Below are 19,813 nucleotides of genomic sequence, written 5' to 3'. Positions count from 1 at the left end.
CACCCCCATACCTAACTTTGTCAACAATGCATCAGAATGTGTATTTACTTCCTGAATAAAGCACCAACTCATTGCTCAGATATGCTGTCTTTAACACGAGAGAATGACATGAGAAGCAGCCCATTCACTTCCAAACAAATCTGGATCATCATGACCTCGCCCCTTGATCTGATCTTCGGAGTGAGGTGATTAACTGCTGGGAGAGCTGCCAAGGGGGAAATGGAACCCTGCAAGATTGCTCCCATTGTGGAATATAACAGGTGGCAGATTGACGTGGGCGATGCTTTTGGCACTCGCTTCTCCGCCTACTGTGCTGCTTTGTACCGGCTTCCACGTAATGGAGACTGGTTCGGGCCAGCAAATGTCAGTACAAGAGGCCATTCAGCCCCTCGAGCCTGCTTTGCCATTACCTGCTCGGTCTTAAAAATTTCAATTGATCCTCAGCATCTGTGCAGCATTGACGAGTCACCCTCAGGAGAAAAGAAAAGGGCGCAGTAGCTGGAGAGAGGCATAATCCAGGGAGGGATCTCTGACCCTATTAGCCCACCAGTTGAATGAATTCATCGATTTTAATCACATGACCCCCCAGTGTTGCAAAGGATGAACCTGACCATGTTGCCGTGGAACACTCCATTCAGTGGGACCATGCCGCACCACCTGTCCCTTGTGGAAAAGTTTTGTGATAAAGACCTTTGACCACAAGTCCAGCAGCCAGTGGTCCACATGCAATGCTTTCAAGACCCTGCGGGAAGAGGAGGTGCTGGATCCTGTCAGATGGTTCCCTGCCGACCTGTTGTGCAGCAGAATGCCTCATTTGACAGAACTTTCAAACAAGCACCAACACGTAGCTTGATGGCTAGCAGAGCCCTCCCCACCAGAGATCTTTCCTGAGCGCCCCAAGCTGCCCTTGAGGCAGCCACGGTGGGGAAAAGACCATCGTCTGCCTCCTCCTGGGATGTGTCTTTGCAAAGCAGGTCTGGCAAGAGATGCAGTGGCTTTAGTTGAGGTTCATCTCAAGTAGCTCCACAAATGCATGACTCTGTACTCTACGGTCCGGTCCCAGGGACGGACGCACGCTCACAGGTAAACATCAACCGCACTGGAGGACCATCAACTCAACGAAAGGTGCTCTTTGGCCTGCCTGAAACTTTTCAGTCTTCTAGTGCAGTTGACCACAAGTCCAGCAGCCAGTGGTCCACATGCAATGCTTTCAATACTTAGAGCAGTTGATGACAGAGTGTTATAGATTGGCACATTCCATGGTCCTGGACTGGATGCTGAGGGACACACTAAAGCTTGGGTGTGACCACCACAAAAGCTCAGTGGGCAAAGACCAGTCTAATGGCCCCTTGCCACAGTACAATGAGACATTGGGCTGTCCACACCTGAGAATGTTTGACATGAAAAGTAAACATATACTGTAAATTTACCTGTGATTGTAAGTGTAGTGAGGCACCTCAGAGTGCCACATACTGTATTGAAAATTGAACTGTATTGCACTTTATGTAAAATATGGACTCATGTCATCTGCTTTTGCAAAATGCTATGAATAAAGTATATTTTTGAGAGCTCAAAAAGGATTTAAATCACAAAACCTCCTGTCTCTAATGACCCTGTCCAAATAGTCTTTCCTACCCCAACATCTTTTTAACCACAATGAGAACAGGTATGAATTTTTCTCCCAGAGGGAGTGGTTGCAGTGTGGAACTCGTCACCACATGGAGTAGTTGCGGCGAATAACACAGAGATGCATTTAAGGGGAAGCTGGATAATCTCATGATGGGGAAAAGATTATAGAAGGATACATCGAAATGAAAAAAAAGAGAGGGGGCAGGAGGAGACCATCGATCAGTTGGAGCGCATGGCCTCTTTCTGTGCTGTAAATCTAACGTAGACTGAAAGCTCTTTCTCTCCCCAGGTGTCTCTTGCAGCAGATTCCATCTGTAATATCTTTCATTTTTAACTCCTGAAGCTTGGCAATCCTAACCTGATGTGGCCTGTCCCTCACAATCCATGGACAACACAAGAGCTATCGTATCAATATTGAAACACCTACTGTTTATGTTTATGGCCTACAACCATCGTTTAACAACCAGAGACCTTCCTTTTCTTTTACAGGAGTATTTACTGATGCTCTTACCCTCCAGTTTCTCTTCCTTTTGCCTCTCCCGATACTGCAAATGCTAGCTGGGATACTGCCATATAGAGTGGTTACAGCACGGAAGGCGGCCATTTGGCCCATTGTGTCGGTGCCAGCCCTCTACAAGAGCAACCCCCTTAGTCCCCACTCCCCTGCCTGTTCCCTGTAGCCCTGCAAATCTTCTCTTTTCAGATAATTATCTAATTCTCTTTTGAAGACCTTGATTGAATCGGCCTCCACCACACACTCAGGCAAGCTACTCACTGCATCAAAAAGTTTCTCATATCGACTTTGATTGTTAAATAGTCTCTAGATAGATAGATTCTATGCTGCATGTCAACTGTGACCCATTAGCGATGGCCACGCCCAAGTCCTTTTACTTCATCTTTTAAAAAATTCATTCACGGGACGTGGGCTTCGCTGGCTGGGCCAACATTTGTTGCCCATCCCTAATTGCCCTCGAGAAGGTGGTGGTGAGCTGCCTTCTTAAACCGTTGCAGTCCATGTGGTGCAGGTACACCCACAGTGCTGTTAGGAAGGGAGTTCCAGGATTTTGACCCAGTGACAGTGAAGGGACGGCCGATATATTTCCAAGTCAGGATGGTGCGTGGAAAAATTTTGGCTGCCCTCCCTTGTGGACTTGTTCAAAAATCGGTGCAGATTCTGTTACAAGAGGAATGCCAAAATCCCCAGGCCTGCTATTTGCTGCATGGACATTTCTCTCATGTCACAATAACAGAAATTAAATTGCTTCATCAGCATCAGACTTCCCATGTGAGTAAAACAAATTCTTCCACATGCATATTTCATGCTCACTGTTGTGGCTGTTGGCACCTGGGCCTGTCCTTCTGCTCCTGCCCTGAGCACATCATTTCAGCTGGCACTCTTAGTGCAGTACTGTGGGTGTTCTGCATGGTCAGAGGTGCCATCTTTCAGGCGACACATTAACACAGAGGCCACAGCTGCCCAATCAGGTGAGTGTAAAAAGATCCCATGGCACTTGCTTCACACAACAGCAGGGAAGTTCTCAAAGGCATCTTGAGGCCAAAATTTATCCCTCAAACAGCATCGCTAAAACAGGCTATCTGGTCATCATCGTACTGCTGATTGTGAGATCTTGCTGTGTGCAAATTGGCTGCCAGGTTTGCTGCAGTATTACAATAATATCTACACTTCAAAAAGTATTTCATTGGCTGTAAAACACTTTGGGACATCCTGAGGTTGTGAAGTCTGTCTTTTCTTTCATTTAGTTGTTTGATAGTTCAGAACTTGAGTATTGCTGCAAGAAGACATGTTGTTGAAGCTTTTCACCTTGCAGTCATCAGGATAATTCACAATACCAAATGTCAAGGGAACAACAATTTACACTTCATGAGAAGACTGCTGTTGGTTGGCAAGTGGACTCTTGATAGGCAAAAGCATTGCCATGGAGAATGCCAGTAAACCGATGACTGACAATTAACTGCCAAGCTTTGCTTGAATACAAACCAGGCAGGTTGACTTGGATTGGTCAAGGCATTGCCCTGGGAAATCAACCAGAGAATGGCTGTCACCTGCTTTGTTTAGTTAAAACAGGTACATTGTGTGTACATGTTCTTTCTGTCTGCAAAGAACAGGGTTTAACAGTATTAATAACAGTTATATTTTTTTAACAGTATTAATATATGTAGCTTCTAGCACACGCAAGTGTGCCACATTACAAGCCCATGGATTTTCTCACCCAAAGTCACCATGTCGCTGACCATTAATATAACAGTGCGTATACCAAATGTATTACATAATCACCCATCTCTTGAGAAGTGGAAGGAAAATGTTCATTCAAAATTAGCAGATTTAATGTAATCGGCAAGAGAGCCAGAGGGAAGAAAGGGAGAGTTTTTTTTGGAGCTGTTATGATCTGGATCGTACTGCCTGAAAGGGTGGAGGAAGCAAATTCAATAATTTCCGTAAAAAGAATTGGATAATTATTTGAATAAGAGACATTTGCGGGACAATGGGTAAAGGATAGGGAGGTGGGAGTAATTGGGTCGATTTCTCAAGGAGCTGGCACAGGCATGATGGGCCGAATGGCCTCCTTCCATCAACTACACTGGTGAGCCTAAAACCCAACTTCAGATGGGCATCTCAGTGTCATTACCAAAGTTAACTTGATCGGACAGCCAAGTCAGAAAGCAGACAGTACACACACTGACTAAGAATAGCCCACAAAACCGAGCAGTTGCTAACCACAAGAGTTTTGATAGTTCAGGGGTGAGCAACTGAAAAGGTTACAAGAACACAGATGAAGCAGCTTCTCGTTGTAGGCGTGAAGATGCCACAGTGGACAGAGGGAGCTAACCCACATGCTCTGCCCAGAGAAAGAGCAGGGTAACACAGATTTACTTCCCTGTAAACTAATACTGAAGTTCTGAAGTGTATTAATACTCATTTGACTGTTTACCCAATCTAATGTCACTTGACATTTATTAGTTTTCACGAGTAAGTCCCACTTTTAAATCACAGGGACAGGATCAACATTGCATGACTCTGCTGCTGATGTAAGAGAGGCAGGTGTTTCATTTGTACAGCGATCTTCCACATTCTCAAGACACCCCCCCCCCCCCACCCCCCCCGCCAAAGCCTTCCCTAGCCAATGAAATGCAGTCGCTATTGGTGCATGGGCAGCTAATTAGGAACAGGAGGCCATTCAGCCCCTCGAGCCTGCTCTGCCCTTCAGTTAGATCATGGTTGACCTGTACCTTAACTCCATTTGCCAATCTTTGTTCCGTATCCATTGCTACCCTTACCCAGAAAAAAACTGGGTATGGCAAGATCCCACAAAACAGTTCATGAAATAACAAGTTAAATCTTTGAACAACAGTAGAATCTTTAACATCTATCGGACCTTAGGGCTGCCAACCCTCCAGGATTGCCCTGGAGCATCCAGGAATTAAAGATTAATCTCCAGGGCACTGCAGCAGGCAAAGCCCGGGAGGAAAATCAAATAGGCACAAAAAATTGTGCATTTTTCATTTTAAAAAAATTTCGGTTTACTAACAATAAAAATACTAGCGATGGGGAAAAAGGGCTGTCTGTTAGTCAGAAATCATCCAATCAACTAACAGAGACCAGGGTGGCATTTCAACTGGAAAGGAAGATAAGATCACCATGATGTTGAACAGGTTGGACAACCAATCATGAGGGCGGAGCGATCGGTAATGTGATGTAACTTCCTGGAATACGTGGAACCAGACTGGGCACCCTTAACCTTAACAGATAGATATTCGGCCTTTGAATTAATGTGAAAAAGGAATTAGATATATACTTGAAAAGGCAAAGTTTGCAGGGCAATGAGCTAGCACAATGGGCTGAATACCCTTCTTCTATGCTGTGCAATTCTAATATCTCATCCTAAATTTGATGAAAGGGATGTGGGAGATTTTCCATAGATCCATTGGGGCATGTTAATTGTGTTTAATTATGTGCAGACGGGGGGCATTAATTGGGGTTTCACGAGCAAATATCGAGGGACATTTATTGAAACAGGGGTGTGTTTCAGTCAGGAGGTGTATGCTTGTGATGTTTCACTCCGTAAATAAATGTTAGACTGAGTAAAGATTGGTTCCAGTACTATCCTTTCTGGCTTTCTGGATTAGAACAATAAAGGAGGTACTCAATCCTTACTTTTGCATCTCTATCTTTTGGTCCGCACTACCATCTGAATCACCCCAAAGAATTACAGCCTGGTAATATATTTCACAAATTTTCAGCAAACTGTTGCGATTGTCCTGGCTTCTTTTATCATTGGTTCCATTCTTAACTATTTAATCATAGCCACAGAATCACTTGCAATGGCTTCTCTTCATGTTCTCACACCGTTACCTCCAGTGTCCCCCAAGGATCGACCCTTGGCCTCCTCCCATCTACAGGCTGCCCCTTAGCGACATCATCCAAAGGCACGGCGCTAGCTTTCACATGTGCATTGACGACACCCAGTTCTACCTCATCCCCACCTTTCTTGACTCCTCCACTGTTACCACATTATCAGACATCCAGTACTGGATGAGCAGAAATTTCCTCCTGTCTCAGCTCATCTGCTGCCGAAACCCTCATCCATGCCTTTGTTACCCCTAGACTTGACCATGCCAACCCACTCCTGGCTGCTCCCCTACATTCTCTGTAAACCTGAAGTCATCCAAAATTCTGCTGCCCGTGTCTTAACTCAGAGGAAGTCCTATTCCCCTATCACCCCTGCGTTCGCTGACCTACACTGGTTTCTGGTTAAGCCACGTTTTGATTTTAAAATTCTCACCCTTGTTTTCAAATGCCTCCAGGACCTCACCCCCCCCCCCCCCCCCCCATCTATCTCTGTAATCTCCTCCAGCCCCACAACCCATGACAATATCTACGCTCCTCTAAATTCTGGCATCCTGTGCATTCCCTATAATCGCTCCGCCATTTGGCGGCCATACCTTCAGTTGCCTGGGCCCCAAGCTCTGGAATTCCCTCCCTAGCCCTCTCTGCCTCACTTTCCGTTTTTAAGACGCTCCTTAAAACCCACCTCTTTGACCGAGCTTGTGGTCACCTGTCTTGATATCTCCTTACGTGGCTTAGTGTCATACTTTGTTTTATAATGCTCCTGTGAAGTGCCTTGTGACGTTTCATTATGTTAAAGCTGTGATATAAATAGTTGTAACAGAGAGGTCAATAACCACAGGACATTAAAGCAATTAGAAGGATTAGAGGTGCACAGAGGAGAATTTTTTTTTCCACCCAGGGGATGTCTGGAAGTCATTGTCTGAAGGGGTGGTAGAGGCAAAAACCTTCATCGCATTCAAAAAAGTACTCTGATAAGTGCCACGACCTACAGGGCTATGGACCAAGAGCTGGAAGGTGGGATCCAGCTAGATAGCTCATTTTTGACCAGCATGGACATGGATTGAATGGTCTCTCTCTCTCTGTTGGCAATCTTTCCATGTTTTCTATCTTTCAACTGAGTACTCTCACAAATGCATACACTGTCCAAGGTGGTTCACAGGTCAGTGATCAAGAGCCAGAATGTTAGTAGTATGTTAATTATATTGTTAGGATACATGGGTGAAGGGCATTTATAATAGAGTACTTTGAGCATATATAAATAGGGGATAGCTGGGACACTGGGTTGTAGGGGAGGAGAGCCGGAAGACTAAACAAGTCAATAAACTCTCTTAATAAAGAAAAGTTCCGTGTCTTGCTTTTGACTTCACCAATCGGCTTGGATCCTATTAATACAGAACACTAGACAAATGCCCCCTCCATGGCAGAGGTTGCACTTGTCCTCAAGTGTGGAATTTTTTAAAGAAGTTCAACACCAACAGCAAATGGAACCAGGTTTTTGTAAAGTTTGGTTTCCCAGTGCTGATTGTTTAATCAGAAACCCTAATAACTCCTGTCGGTGCTGATTTTGGCAAGTGAGAAGTAGGATTTTATTTTAAAAACCTGGCCTTCTGATGGCCACCATTCACATCTTGATATTTAGCAGCGGCACCCACCCACCCCACCACCCCCCGCCCCCCCGGCAAAGAAACCACCATCGGCTCACGTTGGAACTGCCTGATTAAGTCAAGCAAGGATACAGAAGGCTAATTCACTCGCAATAAACTCTTATCTATTTTAAAAAGAAAGATTTGCATTGATATGGTGCTTTTCATGTCACAAAGTGTTCATTCATGGGGTGTAATGTGTCATTGGCTGGGCCAGCATTTGTTGCCCATCCCTAATTGCCCTTGATAAGGTGGTGGTGAGCTGCCTTCTCGAACTGCTGCAGTCCATGTGGTGTAGGTACACCCACAGTGCTGTTAGGGAGGGAGTTCCATGATTTTGACCCAGCGACAGTGAAGGAACGGTGATATATTTCCAAGTCAGGATGCTGTGTGGCTTGGAGGGGAACTCACAGGTGGTGGCATTTACATCCACTAGAGGAGGCAGTTGGGGTCGGTTTAACAACTCATTCAAAAGACAGCACCCTCCGACAGAGCAGCACTCCCCTCAGTACTGCACTAGAGTGTCAGCCTCAATTTTTGGGCTCACGTATCTGGAGTGGGACTTAGACCTGGAGCCTTGTGATGCAGAGACGAGTTTGAACAGTAATCTGCCTGGTCACAAATCTTACTGTTAAATTGCCTTTATTACCCCCACCTTATTTTTAGTGGTTTTGTTATTTCTATATAAATGTGTCGTTAACCAAGTAAGTTTTAAGTTAATGGAGCCAGTTGTTGTGATCTGGAACATACTTTCGGAAGCAGCTTTTCAATAGTAACATTCAAAGGAGAACTGGGTGAATTTTTTAAAAAGCGCATTTATATCATGCCTTTCAAAACAAAATGTAACACTTTTGTAATGTAGCAAATATTTGAGGCAAAAACATTTGAAGGGCTTTGGAGAAGGAGCAGAGAGTATCTGAACTGACTTATGAGAAAAGGTTGGACCTCTAACCATTACTTTAGTAAAATGAGAGGCGATCTTATTGAAACATAAGATCCTGAGGGGACTTGACATGGTGGACGCTGAAAGGATGTTTCCCCTTTTAGGCAAGGCTAGGGGACTTTTTTTTAAAAAAGGAAGGAATCTCCCAATTAAGATAGAGACCGAGGAGAAATGTTTTTCTCTCAAGAGGATCTATGGAATTCTCTTCCACAGAGAACAGTGGAGGCCCAGTATTGAATATTTGTAAGGCGGAGTTGGATAGATTCTTGACTGACACAGGAGTCAAAGAGTAATAGGGGATAAAGAGGAATGTGGAGGTCCCAATCAGATCAGTCCTGAACTTATTAAATGGCAAAGCAGGCTCGAGGCTCAAAATAGGAACATAGGATTTAGGAGCAGGAGTAGGCAATTCAGCCCTTCAAACCTGCTCCGCCATTCAATAAGATCATGGCTGATCTGGTTATAAGCAAATTACTGCGGATGCTGGAAATGTGAAAAAAAAACCAGAAAATGCTGGAAAAACTCAGCAGGTCTAGCAGCATCTGTGGGGAGAGAAACAAGAGTTAACATTTCGAGTCTTCAAAAGGAGGGTCATGCGGACTCGAAACCTTAACTCTGTTTTTCTCTCCACAGACGCTGCTAGACCTGCGGAGTTTTTCCAGCATTTTCCGTTTTTGCTTATGGCTGATCTGGCTGTGGTCTCAACTCCATACAGCACCTCATCTTCCGACTAGGCACTTTACAGCCTTCCGGACTGAATATTGAGTTCAACAATTTTAGATCATGAACTCTCTCCTCCATCCCCACCCCCTTTCCGATTCCCCCCCTTTTTTTCCCAATAATTTATATAGATTTTTCTTTCCCCACCTACTTCCATTATTTTTAAATGCATTTCCATCCATTGTTTTATCTCTCCCTTTTAGCCTATTTCGATTCCTTCACCCCACCCCACCCCCACTAGGGCTATATAATAACCTTATACCTTATAAAATCAAAAAGCTAAAAGCTACTGCGGATGCTGGAAATCCAAAACAAAAACAGAATTACCTACAGAATTATCTGTACCTTGCTCGTCCTGCTTTCTACCCTTAATTAGCACATTCCTTTAGATAATATCACCACCATCAACACCTCTTGGTCCTTTTGTCTGTGACATCTTTTGGTTATCTCCACCTATCACTGGCCCTCTATCCAGCTCTACTTGTCCCAACCAACACCCCCCCCCCCCCCTTAAACCAGTTTATATTTCACCTCTCTTCTATTTTTACCTAGTTCAGTTGAAGGGTCATGTGGACTCCAAACGTTAACTGTGTTCCTCTCCGCAGATGCTGCCAGACCTGCTGAGTTTTTTCCCAGATAGTTTGTTTTTGTTTTGGGATTTCCAGCATCCGCAGTTTTGCTTTTATCTCCTAATTCCTATGCCGGAGTGAGGGTGGGACGGATTGGAGAGCTTCTTCAGAGCTGGCAAAGGGGGGGGTGCAATTGGCCAACTGGCCTTCAGTGGGCTGGCTGTTTGCCCGGCACAGTGACATCTCACATGGCTGTGTCTCCCTGCCACTCACGTGGCAGACTCGATTGCATCAGACACGCGTTGGAGCCATTGATCAAGTCTGTTGCAGTATTTCGTTTACAATCTTGCAGGCGGCTACCCAAAAAGGAGAGAGAGAGAGAGGGGGAAAAAATGTATCGCAATGAAACATATGGGCAGCGAGCCCTGGTCACATTAGCGCCAAATAATTACAAAATTGAAATTCCATGAAGTCATCTAAACTCTCGTCACACTTCCTCCCCCCCCCACCCCCACCAAATCACAATGTGTCCTTTTATACATTGAAACTTTAATTTAGTTATATTTTATGAAACCTCGAATTAAGATAAACCTTTGCGGATGTTGATTATGTAACCTTTTTAAGGGGAGTTGGGTGCAATGTCCAGGGTCAGGATGCCCCCCCACCCCCGCCCTGGATTGGGGGGGGGGGTTATTGTTTTTTTTTTGTTTAAAATTACCTGACCAGGTCCAGAAAGGAATCGGTGATTTCTTTAGGTTCCGGCAGCGCGTCTTCCAAGCCCGGCAGCGGGGCGCTAGACTTGGCTCCGTCCCCCGGCTTGATGATGAAAGCCATGGTCACTCCGATGGCCGAGGCAGCGAGGGTGGTGAGGGAAAAGAAGAGCATGGCCCAGCCCCCCAGCTTGCCCAGGGCTTTGGGGTCCAGGCTGGCGGCCCCCGACACCAGGCTGCAGACCACCAGGGGGATGATGATCATCTTCAGCAGCCTGATCAGCAGCTCCCCGGGGAAGGAGAAGTAGAGGACCTGGAGCCGGCTGGGCTGCAGGCTCTTCACCGACAGGCCGATCACCACGCCGGTGATGACCCCAGTCACGGTCAGGATGACCAGCAGGTTGGACTCGATGAATTTCTGGAGTTTCTTCACCTTGCCGGCGGCCTGGGGCTTCCTGCTCGGGCTGGATACATTGTTGCCGCCTCCCGATACATTGTTGCCGCCGCTCGATACATTGTTGCCGCCTCCCGACACATTGTTGCCGTTTGTAGCCTTCTCGTCCAGGTGAATGTCACCATTCGAGACTACTTTCAGATCATCACTTCTTAAATCAGCCATGATAACTCTTGCCTAAATTTACCGTCTTCTGAGAACCACTTCGGGCCACGGGCAGCTCATAAAACGGTTCTAAATATATATATTTCTTCACCTCTATCGATGTTTAAAAAAAAGAACCGCCTGCCCTGTTCTTTTCTCAGTCGAGAGCGAAATTCGACACAGCAGCGAGTGTGTTTGCCTTGAAACTGACTCGCCTTGCCAGCCCCACGCGGTCTACATTTCAAGGGTGGGTGTCGATATCATTTGTCGATATCATTGGTGGGAGGAGCGCGGAAGGTCTGACGCCAATCCCTTTTTTTTTTCCCCCCGGCAGAGGAGATGGAGAGAACATGTTGTGTCCCACATCCCGCCACAGGGCAACGAAGGTAGAATGGCAGAGCCAGAGAATCATGAAATGGGTACAGAACAGAGGGAGGGTCATTCGTAATCAAAAAAAAAGTGGAGAAAGACCACCGTCTTAAGACTTTTCCTCCTTAGAGCACCAATGTAGCACTCTACATTTTAGAGTAGAACCCCTCCGGCTCTAAGCCTGACATTGAGTCTACACTGTAAATGTTCCATGAATCGCAATTGTATTCAGGCACCTCAGGGCAACATGCACTATGAAAAGCTGAATAGACAACACCTCCCTTAATGTCCAAATTGAAACGATTTGGAGTCTGCTTTTATACATTTTATGCACAAAGTATATTTTTGGGAAAAATAATAATAATAACAGAGAGTGCTGGAAAAACTCAGCAGGTCTGGCAGCATCTGTGGAGAGAGAGAGAGGGACAGGGTTAGCGTTTCGAGTTCGTATGGATGTTATGCTGTTGAAAAAGGGGGAGAAGGGTCAGGTGGAGCAAAAGGGAAGGTTATGGATAGGTTAGAAGGAGGGGGAGATTAAATGACCAAGATGCCACAGAACAAAAGACAAAGAGAGTGGTAATGGTAGTAGTAAAGGGATAAATTAGAAGGAGGGGGAGATTAAATGACCAAGATGCCACAGAACAAAAGACAAAGAGAGTGGTAATGGTAGTAGTAAACGAATAAAGAATTGGGCCAGAGAGGGTGTTAATAGCAGAATAAAGATCAGCATTGTCTGAAAGCAAAACATGAGAATAAAATACCGACTGGGACTAGGGGAAAGAAAATACAAAATGGAGGACTGAATTCATGGTCTGAAGTTGTTGAACTCAGTGTTAAATCCGGAAGGCTGTAAGGTGTCCAATCGGAAGATGAGGTGCTGTTCCTCCAGTTTGCGTTGGGCTTCACTGGAACCTTTTAGCAGGCCGGGGACAGACATGTGGGCATGAGAGCAAGACGGCGAATTGAAATGGCCAGCGACAGGAAGGTCAGGGTCACGCTTGCGGACTGAGCGAAGGCACCCAGTCTGCGTTTGGTCTCCCCAGTGTGGAGGAGTCCGCATTGTGAGCAGTGAATAAAGCAGACTAAACTGAAAGAAGCACAAGTAAATTGCTGCTTCACCTGGAAGGAGTGACCATTCGTCCCATCATGTCTGTGCCAGCTCTCAGCAAGACCAAATCACCTGGTTCTATTTCCTCCCAGCCTGGCAACTTTTTTTCTTTTCAGCCAATTCTCTGTCACTGTCATACTGTAGGAAGTACAGCAACCAATTTGTTCACAGCAAGCTCCCACAAACAGTAATGTGACAATGACAAGATAATCTGGTTTAACCAGGCTCATTGAGGAATAAGTATTGGACAGGTGCCAAAAAAAAGAAAGATTTGCATTTACATAGCACTTTTCACAACCAATGGACATTTCAAAGCACTTTACAGCCAGTTGGTACTTTTGAAGTGTAGTCACTGTTATAATTTAGGGAACACAGGAACCAATTTGTTCACAGCAAACTCCCACAAACAGCAATGTGATAATTAACAGATTTCCTGTTATAGCAATGTTGATGGAGGAATGAATATTGGCCAGGACACCAGGGAGAACTCTCCTAATCTTCTTCAAAATAGTACCAGGGGATCTTTTACATTAACCCAAGCATATTTAATGCCTCCCGAATCATACATTACAGCTAATGTCCCAGACACCAGGCCTGGGTATGTCCTGTCCCACTGGCCGGACAGACCCAGCAGAAGTGGCGGCGCAGTGGTATACAGTCGGGAGGGAGTTGCCCTGGGAGTCCTCAACATTGACTCTAGACCCCATGGAGTCTCGTGGGATCAGGTCAAACATAGACAAGGGAACCCCCTACTGATTACCACCCACCTGCCCTCCCTCAGCTGATGAATCAGTACTCCTCCACGTTGAATACCACTTGGAGGAAGCACTGTGAGTGGCAAGGGCACAGAATGTACTCTGGGTGGGGGACTTCAATGTCCCATCATTAAGAGTGGCTCGGTAGCACCACTACTGACTGAGCTGGCCAAGTCCTGAAGGACATAGCTGCTAGGCTGGGTCTGCAGCAGGTGGTGAGGGAACAAACAAGAGGGGAAAAAAAACCTACTAGAACTTTCCCTCACCAATCTACCTGTTGCAATACATCTGTCCATGACAATATGGGTAGGAGTGACTACTGCACAGTCCTTGTGGAGACAAAGTCCCATCCTCACACTGATCATACCCTCCACTGTGTTGTGTGGTACTAGTGCTGTGCTGAATGGGATAGATTCAGAATAGATCCAGTAGCTCAAAATTTGGCACCCATGAGGCGCTGTGGGCCATCAGCAGCAGCACAATTGTTCTATGTCTCATGACAACCTCATGGCCCGGTATGTCCCTCACTCTGCCATTACCATCAAGCCAAGGGATCAACCCTGGTTCAATGAAGAGTGCAGACGAGGGCATGCCAGGAGCAGCACCAGCCATACCTAAAAATGAGGTGTCAACCTGGTGAAGCTACAATGCATGACTACTTGCGTGTCAAACAGCGGAAGCAGCAAGTGATAGACAGAGCTAAGCAATCCCACAACCAACAGATCAGATCTAAGCTCTACAGTCCTGCCACATCCAGTCATGAATGGTGATGGACAATTAAACAAATCACTGGAGGAGGAGGATCCACAAATATCCCCATCCTTAATGATTGGGGAGCCCAACACATCAGCGGAAAGGACATTTGCAACCATTTTCAGCCAGAAATGACAAGTGGGTGATCCACCTCGGCCTCCTCCTGAAGTGCCCAGCATCACAGATGCCAGTCTTCAGCCAATTGATTCACTCCACGTGATATCAAGAAATGGCTGAAGGCACTGGACTCAGAGGCGTGAGTGCTACCTACTAAACCATGGCTGACACTCATAACTCCCCTATTCTTCTTTGAAATAATGCTGCCTGATCTTTTACTTCTGACTCAGAGAAGCAAAGGGGCCTTGGTCTTAACGTCTCATCCAAATGGCAGTGCCCCCTCAGTACAGCACTGGGTGTGTCAGCCTGGATAATGTGTAAGTTCCTAGAATGGGTCTGGAAGCCACAATCTTCTGATTCAAAGACAGATATGTTACCCAATGAGCCGCAGCTGACCCTGCATAAGGGGTAGGCAAAGTTAGAAAGACTAGAAGCTTAAGAATGCATTGCAACGTGTTCACAGCCTGTTTATTTAGCAAGTCAATTTAAAGGGGAGGGAGGAGAGAGATCCTGTTAGATTTGTTGATATCCGTGTATATCTGAGGGATACTGCCACCTGTTAACTCTCTTACACCTTCACATACCTTGAATTCATGGTTTTGTTTTGCTGTCCTCTGGAGAAGGTGGATAGAATACCAAAATATGATTCCAAAAGGCCAAAAATTTAGAAACCGGAATATAACAAAAATGGAATTTGGCTAGAACAGTGATGTTTTATATTGATTTAACACATCATTTGTTAATTTCTACATATTGAACAATTATATCTTTGCATATTACCATGTATAAAATTCTAACAGGACTAGACAGGGTAGATGCAGGAAGGATGTCCCCGATGCTGGGGGAGTCCAGAACCAGGGGTCACAGTCTGAGGATACGGAGTAGACCATTTAGGACTGAGATGAGGAGAAAAAGCTTCACCCAGAGAGTGGTGAGCCTGTGGAATTCGTTACCACAGAAAGTAGTTGAGGCCAAAACATTGTATGTCTTCAAGAAGGAATTAGATATAGCTCTTGGGGCGAAAGGGAGCAAAGGATATGAGGAGAATGCAGGAGCAGGCTATTGAGTTGGACGATCAGCCATGATCATAATGAATGGCAGAGCAGGCTCGAAGGGCCGAATGGCCTACTCCTTCTCCTAGTTTCTATGTTTCTATGTATGGAACTTCATGTAGGTATATATTAGATGTCAAAGAGTTTCATCGCTCCAAAACCTCCCAAAGTGATTCACACATAGTATGACTTTGAAGGCCACTGAATGTAATGTAACATTTCTATCGGTGAGCTGAACGAGTAAGTTAACAGGATATACGTAAAGGTCAGTCAGTGTGTTGTGTAACCGCTCATCAGCACTGGGCTGTGATCTGCTCATTCCTGGTGATGGGCTCACACCCGAACAGTCATTACAACCTGTCCTTCTTTGAATTACAGCCATGGGATCTTCCTTATCCATCAGTGAGACTAGGCACAATCATGGTTCAACATCACAGCCAAGGGACAGCATCTTCAACAGTGCAGCACTGGTTGTACCACCCTAAATTTATATGCTCCCTGTGAAGTGGGACTCAAACTGGCAGCCTTCTGACTCATATGAGTGAGTGCTACCAGCTGTGCCATGGCTGGCACTAGTGTGAGCTTAGAGAGTGAATATAGGCAGACTGTTTGACCGTGATGGTCAGTTCTGGCATCTGTACACTCACACTTTGTTAGAGCGCTCGCTGGTCAGTGATTGGAAGCAAGAACAATGGCTGATGTTACTTTCCCTTCACCCAGAGGTACTGAGGCAAATTGTAGCATTGCCACTGCTGGCCCCATTGTCTCAGCACAGACTGGGAATCAAACCTATAGATTTATATCTGTCATTTTACATTGAACTAATGCCTTTCATGACCTCAGGTCATCCAAAGCATTTTACAGCCAACAAAGTACTTTTGAAGGGTAGCCATTCTTCTAAGAACTCTGGAGCAGACATTGGCACAAGTACAATTGGCCAATTGGCTTCCTTCTGTAGGGAAAGTTTTATGACTCTATTTCTGTTGGCTTTAACATTCCTGGGTTAGGAGGGGAAAGAAATTGGACAAAATAATAAAAGTGAAATGCTGCAGATGCTGGAAATCTGAAACAAGAACAGAAAGTGCTGGAAAAACTGGCAGCATCTGTGGAGAGAGGAACAGTTAACATTTCGAGTCCAATATGACTCTTCTTTGGAAATGAAAAAGAAATTGGTCATTCTCCTTGGAACTATTCCTACTGCACTCCTTCCTTCTGTGCTTGGCTCAGTGTCTCATCTGATCAAGGGAGGGAGAAATTGGAACCTGTTTTCTTCGCCCCTCTACCTCGTTTTCCTCAGCTAAGACACTCCTTAAAACTTATCTCCTTGCTCAAGTTTTTGACCATCTGCCCTAATATCTCCTTATGTGGTTCAGTGTCGCAGTTTGTCTCATAATGCTCCTGTGAAGCACCTTAGGATGTTTTATTACATTGAAGGTGCTATACAAATTTTATGTTATTGTTGTAAAAGAGGAGCAAGAATGACCAATTTGGTGCCCGCAGGTGCCTGAAATATGCCTGGCACCATATTGGTTCAGGCCAGTTGTTCCTATTGGCTATCCTTGAAAAGGTGTTAGACCGCTTGCATACGCCATACGCTAATGAGGGGCCTAACGCACGTATAGCACCTTCAATGTAATAAAACATCCTAGGTTAGGACTGAGACAACGCGACACTGCACCAGATGGTCAAAACTTGAGCAAGGAGATAAGTTTTAAAGGAAGCCAATAAATTTCTCCCCACTGTCCACACTACCCCATGTTTTCAAACCTTACTTGCCTGGTGTCCCGGCTAATATTTATCCCTCAACCAATATCACTAGCAGAGATTATTTTGCTGCTGCTTGTGGGAGCTTGCTGTGCGCAAATTGGCTGCCGCATTTCCTAGATTACAACAGTGACTACACTTCAGAAGTTTTTAGTGGCTGTAGCATGCTTTGGGATGAACTGATGTTATGAAAGATGTTATATAAATGCAAGTCTTTCTTCCTTTTATTTGAAATTTGAGCACGTAATCCAGGCTGACACTCCCGGTGCAGTACTGAGGGAGTGCTGCTCTGTCAGAGGTGCCATCTCTCAGATAAGATGTTAAACCGAGTTTCTCCCCTTTCAGGTGGATGTAAAAGATCCCATGGCATTATTTTGAAGAAGAGTTCTCCCAATGCCTGTATTTATCCCTGAACCAACATCACAAAAAAACAGATGAACAGGCTATTTATTGCTCCCTTCACAGATGCTGACTGACCTGCTGAATATTTCCACCATTTTCTGTTCTTATTTCAGATTTCCAGCATTCACACCATTTTGCTAAGCTCTTTGCTTGAAGGCTGGTCCAACCTACAGTACCACACCTCCACCATGAGTAGGGCAAGTAGGCAGGTCCCAAAACCACCCAGAATTGGGTTTTGAACCCTGCGCTGTTGACACCACTGTGACCTACACTGGCCATCCAGCTAGTTGGACCCTCCAAAGGAGCCTGGGCTGCTGTGGTAACATGCACTTTTACAAGCATGTTGTAGTCTGGAGCTTTGGATAGTGTTAATAGAAGCTCCACCATTCTTTCCATCACATGACTGACCAGGAATCTCTTCCGCCTTTACCACCTGCCATTGGCATGTGTTGGAAGGAGTTATAGGTTGATACAGGCCACACAATGAATGCACCTTCCTTGGCCATCAAGACCTGGAGTGGGACTCAAACCTGGAGCTTATGGCTCAGAGGCAGGGACACTAACCCACTGCGCCATTGGACCTCCATTCAATTCCTTATCTCATTGCATAAATGTATATTTGCTGATGATAAACACCGAATTCATTCAGATTGGCCTTGAACAGTATTGCATGATGCTCATTGAATAATGGAAGGGAGATAACAATGGCTTATTAACTCTAACCAGGAAGCTGAAACAGACTCAATAGCAAGCAACAAGCAGTGCGACCATCAATTGCAGAAAATCTTTGCAAGGGAAAAGTGAGGCACTACAAAGATCTACAATTAGCCCGAGTATCCCTGGAGGAGACACAAAACCAGGTCCCTCATCCCTACCCTGTTGGTATTGGTGTGGAATGGAGGGGAGCAGAAAGGATCAGGCTCAGCTGTGATGCCCTCCATGTTTGAATAGCTTGCCAAAACTCACAGATAACGAATGGCCGCTTAGGGGGATGCAACCCCCATGGACTTGTAGCCCCTGTAAGAGCCAGAATCTACAAAAGAGGAGGGAAGAACATGACAAGGAGGAAAATAGAGTTAACATTGAGACTTCCGCTTTAAGACGTTCACTGAATTCAGAGTCCAACACGTGGCAAAAGCAGACGGAATGAATAAACTCACAATTTAAAGCCATCAGATACTTTTTGAAAAAACCTTCAATGTGAGATAAATTTGCAACTTCCATTTCTTAGCAACAACTTTTCTTGTAGGAAGAACTTGGGCTTATTTTCCAAGGCACTGGTTCACTGTCACGGTGTAGCAAGTTCAACTGCTTCCCTTATGATTTTCAAGCCAAATGTTGTTTATGACCTTCGCCGTTCCTGCCTGCCCTCGTGACAAACTGGCACTGCCTGCTAACCAGCCTCACGGCCAAATGGTACTTTGAGTGTGTTACTCGCCAATAATTACCGACAGGCTCTTTGAAGGAGGCATCATGGTTGAAGCCAATCCTCACTCCTGCTCTAATTTCACTTCCAAGATGTGAGTTACTGATCAGAGATCAGGAACAGGAACGCCAACGAATACCTCCTCTCTTTGTGGGGTCAGAGTCCATCTGCTGCCCTGTTTTCACACCCCACTTAGGATGAACTAAAGTAGTATTCCAGGATTTTAGGAATATTTCCTACCTGGTTCTCAATAGATGAATACAATGAGTCTCTGGGGGTGTTTTTAACATGTTACACCAATTGTCAACACGTTCATGGTCTAATGCCTTGATTTTAAAATTATCATCCTTGTGTTCAAATTCCTCCATGGCCTTCCTCCTCCTTATCTCTGTCACCTCTTCCAGCCCTACAACTCCCTGAGAACCCTGCACTTCTCCAATTCTGGCCTGTTTGACCATCCCCGGATTTTAATTGCTCCATCGCTGGCGGCTGTGCCTTCAGCCATCCCTGGACTGCAAGCTCTGGAATTCCCTCCCTCAACCTCTCTGCACCCCCCCCCTCCTCATTTAAGAGCCTCTTTAAAACCTGCCTCTTTGACCAAGCTTTAGGTCACCTGCCCTAATATCTCCTTATGTGGCTCGTGTCAAATTTGGTTTTGTTTTATGCACTTGAGAAGTGCAAGTTGTTGTTATTTGAGAATATATATGCACCTGACCAAGACTTACTATGTGTTGCAATCTGGCCCTTTTGTTACATCAGCTCTCCTTCAGTATTGCTCACTACCTATGGTGACATTTAGTCAGATTTTAACAGCTTCCTCTGAACGTCAAACTTTGTATCATTGAGTGACTCTGAACTTTCAAGCATGAATCTGTTGCACTTTCTG

General features: G+C 45.3%; 1 protein-coding gene across 1 annotated transcript in view; it reads right to left on the bottom strand.

Annotated features, from left to right (window-relative positions):
* The window catches only part of slc1a5 (solute carrier family 1 member 5), a 31,429-nt gene extending 20,035 nt beyond the window's left edge, over window positions 1–11,394 (bottom strand). Inside the window, exon 1 of the mRNA XM_078533441.1 lies at window positions 10,592–11,394. Coding sequence (XP_078389567.1) covers window positions 10,592–11,202 — 611 coding nt within the window. The 5' untranslated portion in view covers window positions 11,203–11,394. The remainder of the gene's footprint in view (window positions 1–10,591) is intronic.
* Between the last annotated feature and the right edge of the window lie 8,419 nt (window positions 11,395–19,813).

This window comes from Cetorhinus maximus, chromosome 32, assembly GCF_964194155.1.
Source record: "Cetorhinus maximus chromosome 32, sCetMax3.hap1.1, whole genome shotgun sequence".
Classification (NCBI taxonomy): Eukaryota; Metazoa; Chordata; class Chondrichthyes; order Lamniformes; family Cetorhinidae; genus Cetorhinus; species Cetorhinus maximus.
The sequence above is the reverse complement of the archived record's forward strand: the minus strand, read 5'-3'. Positions and strand labels throughout refer to the sequence as shown.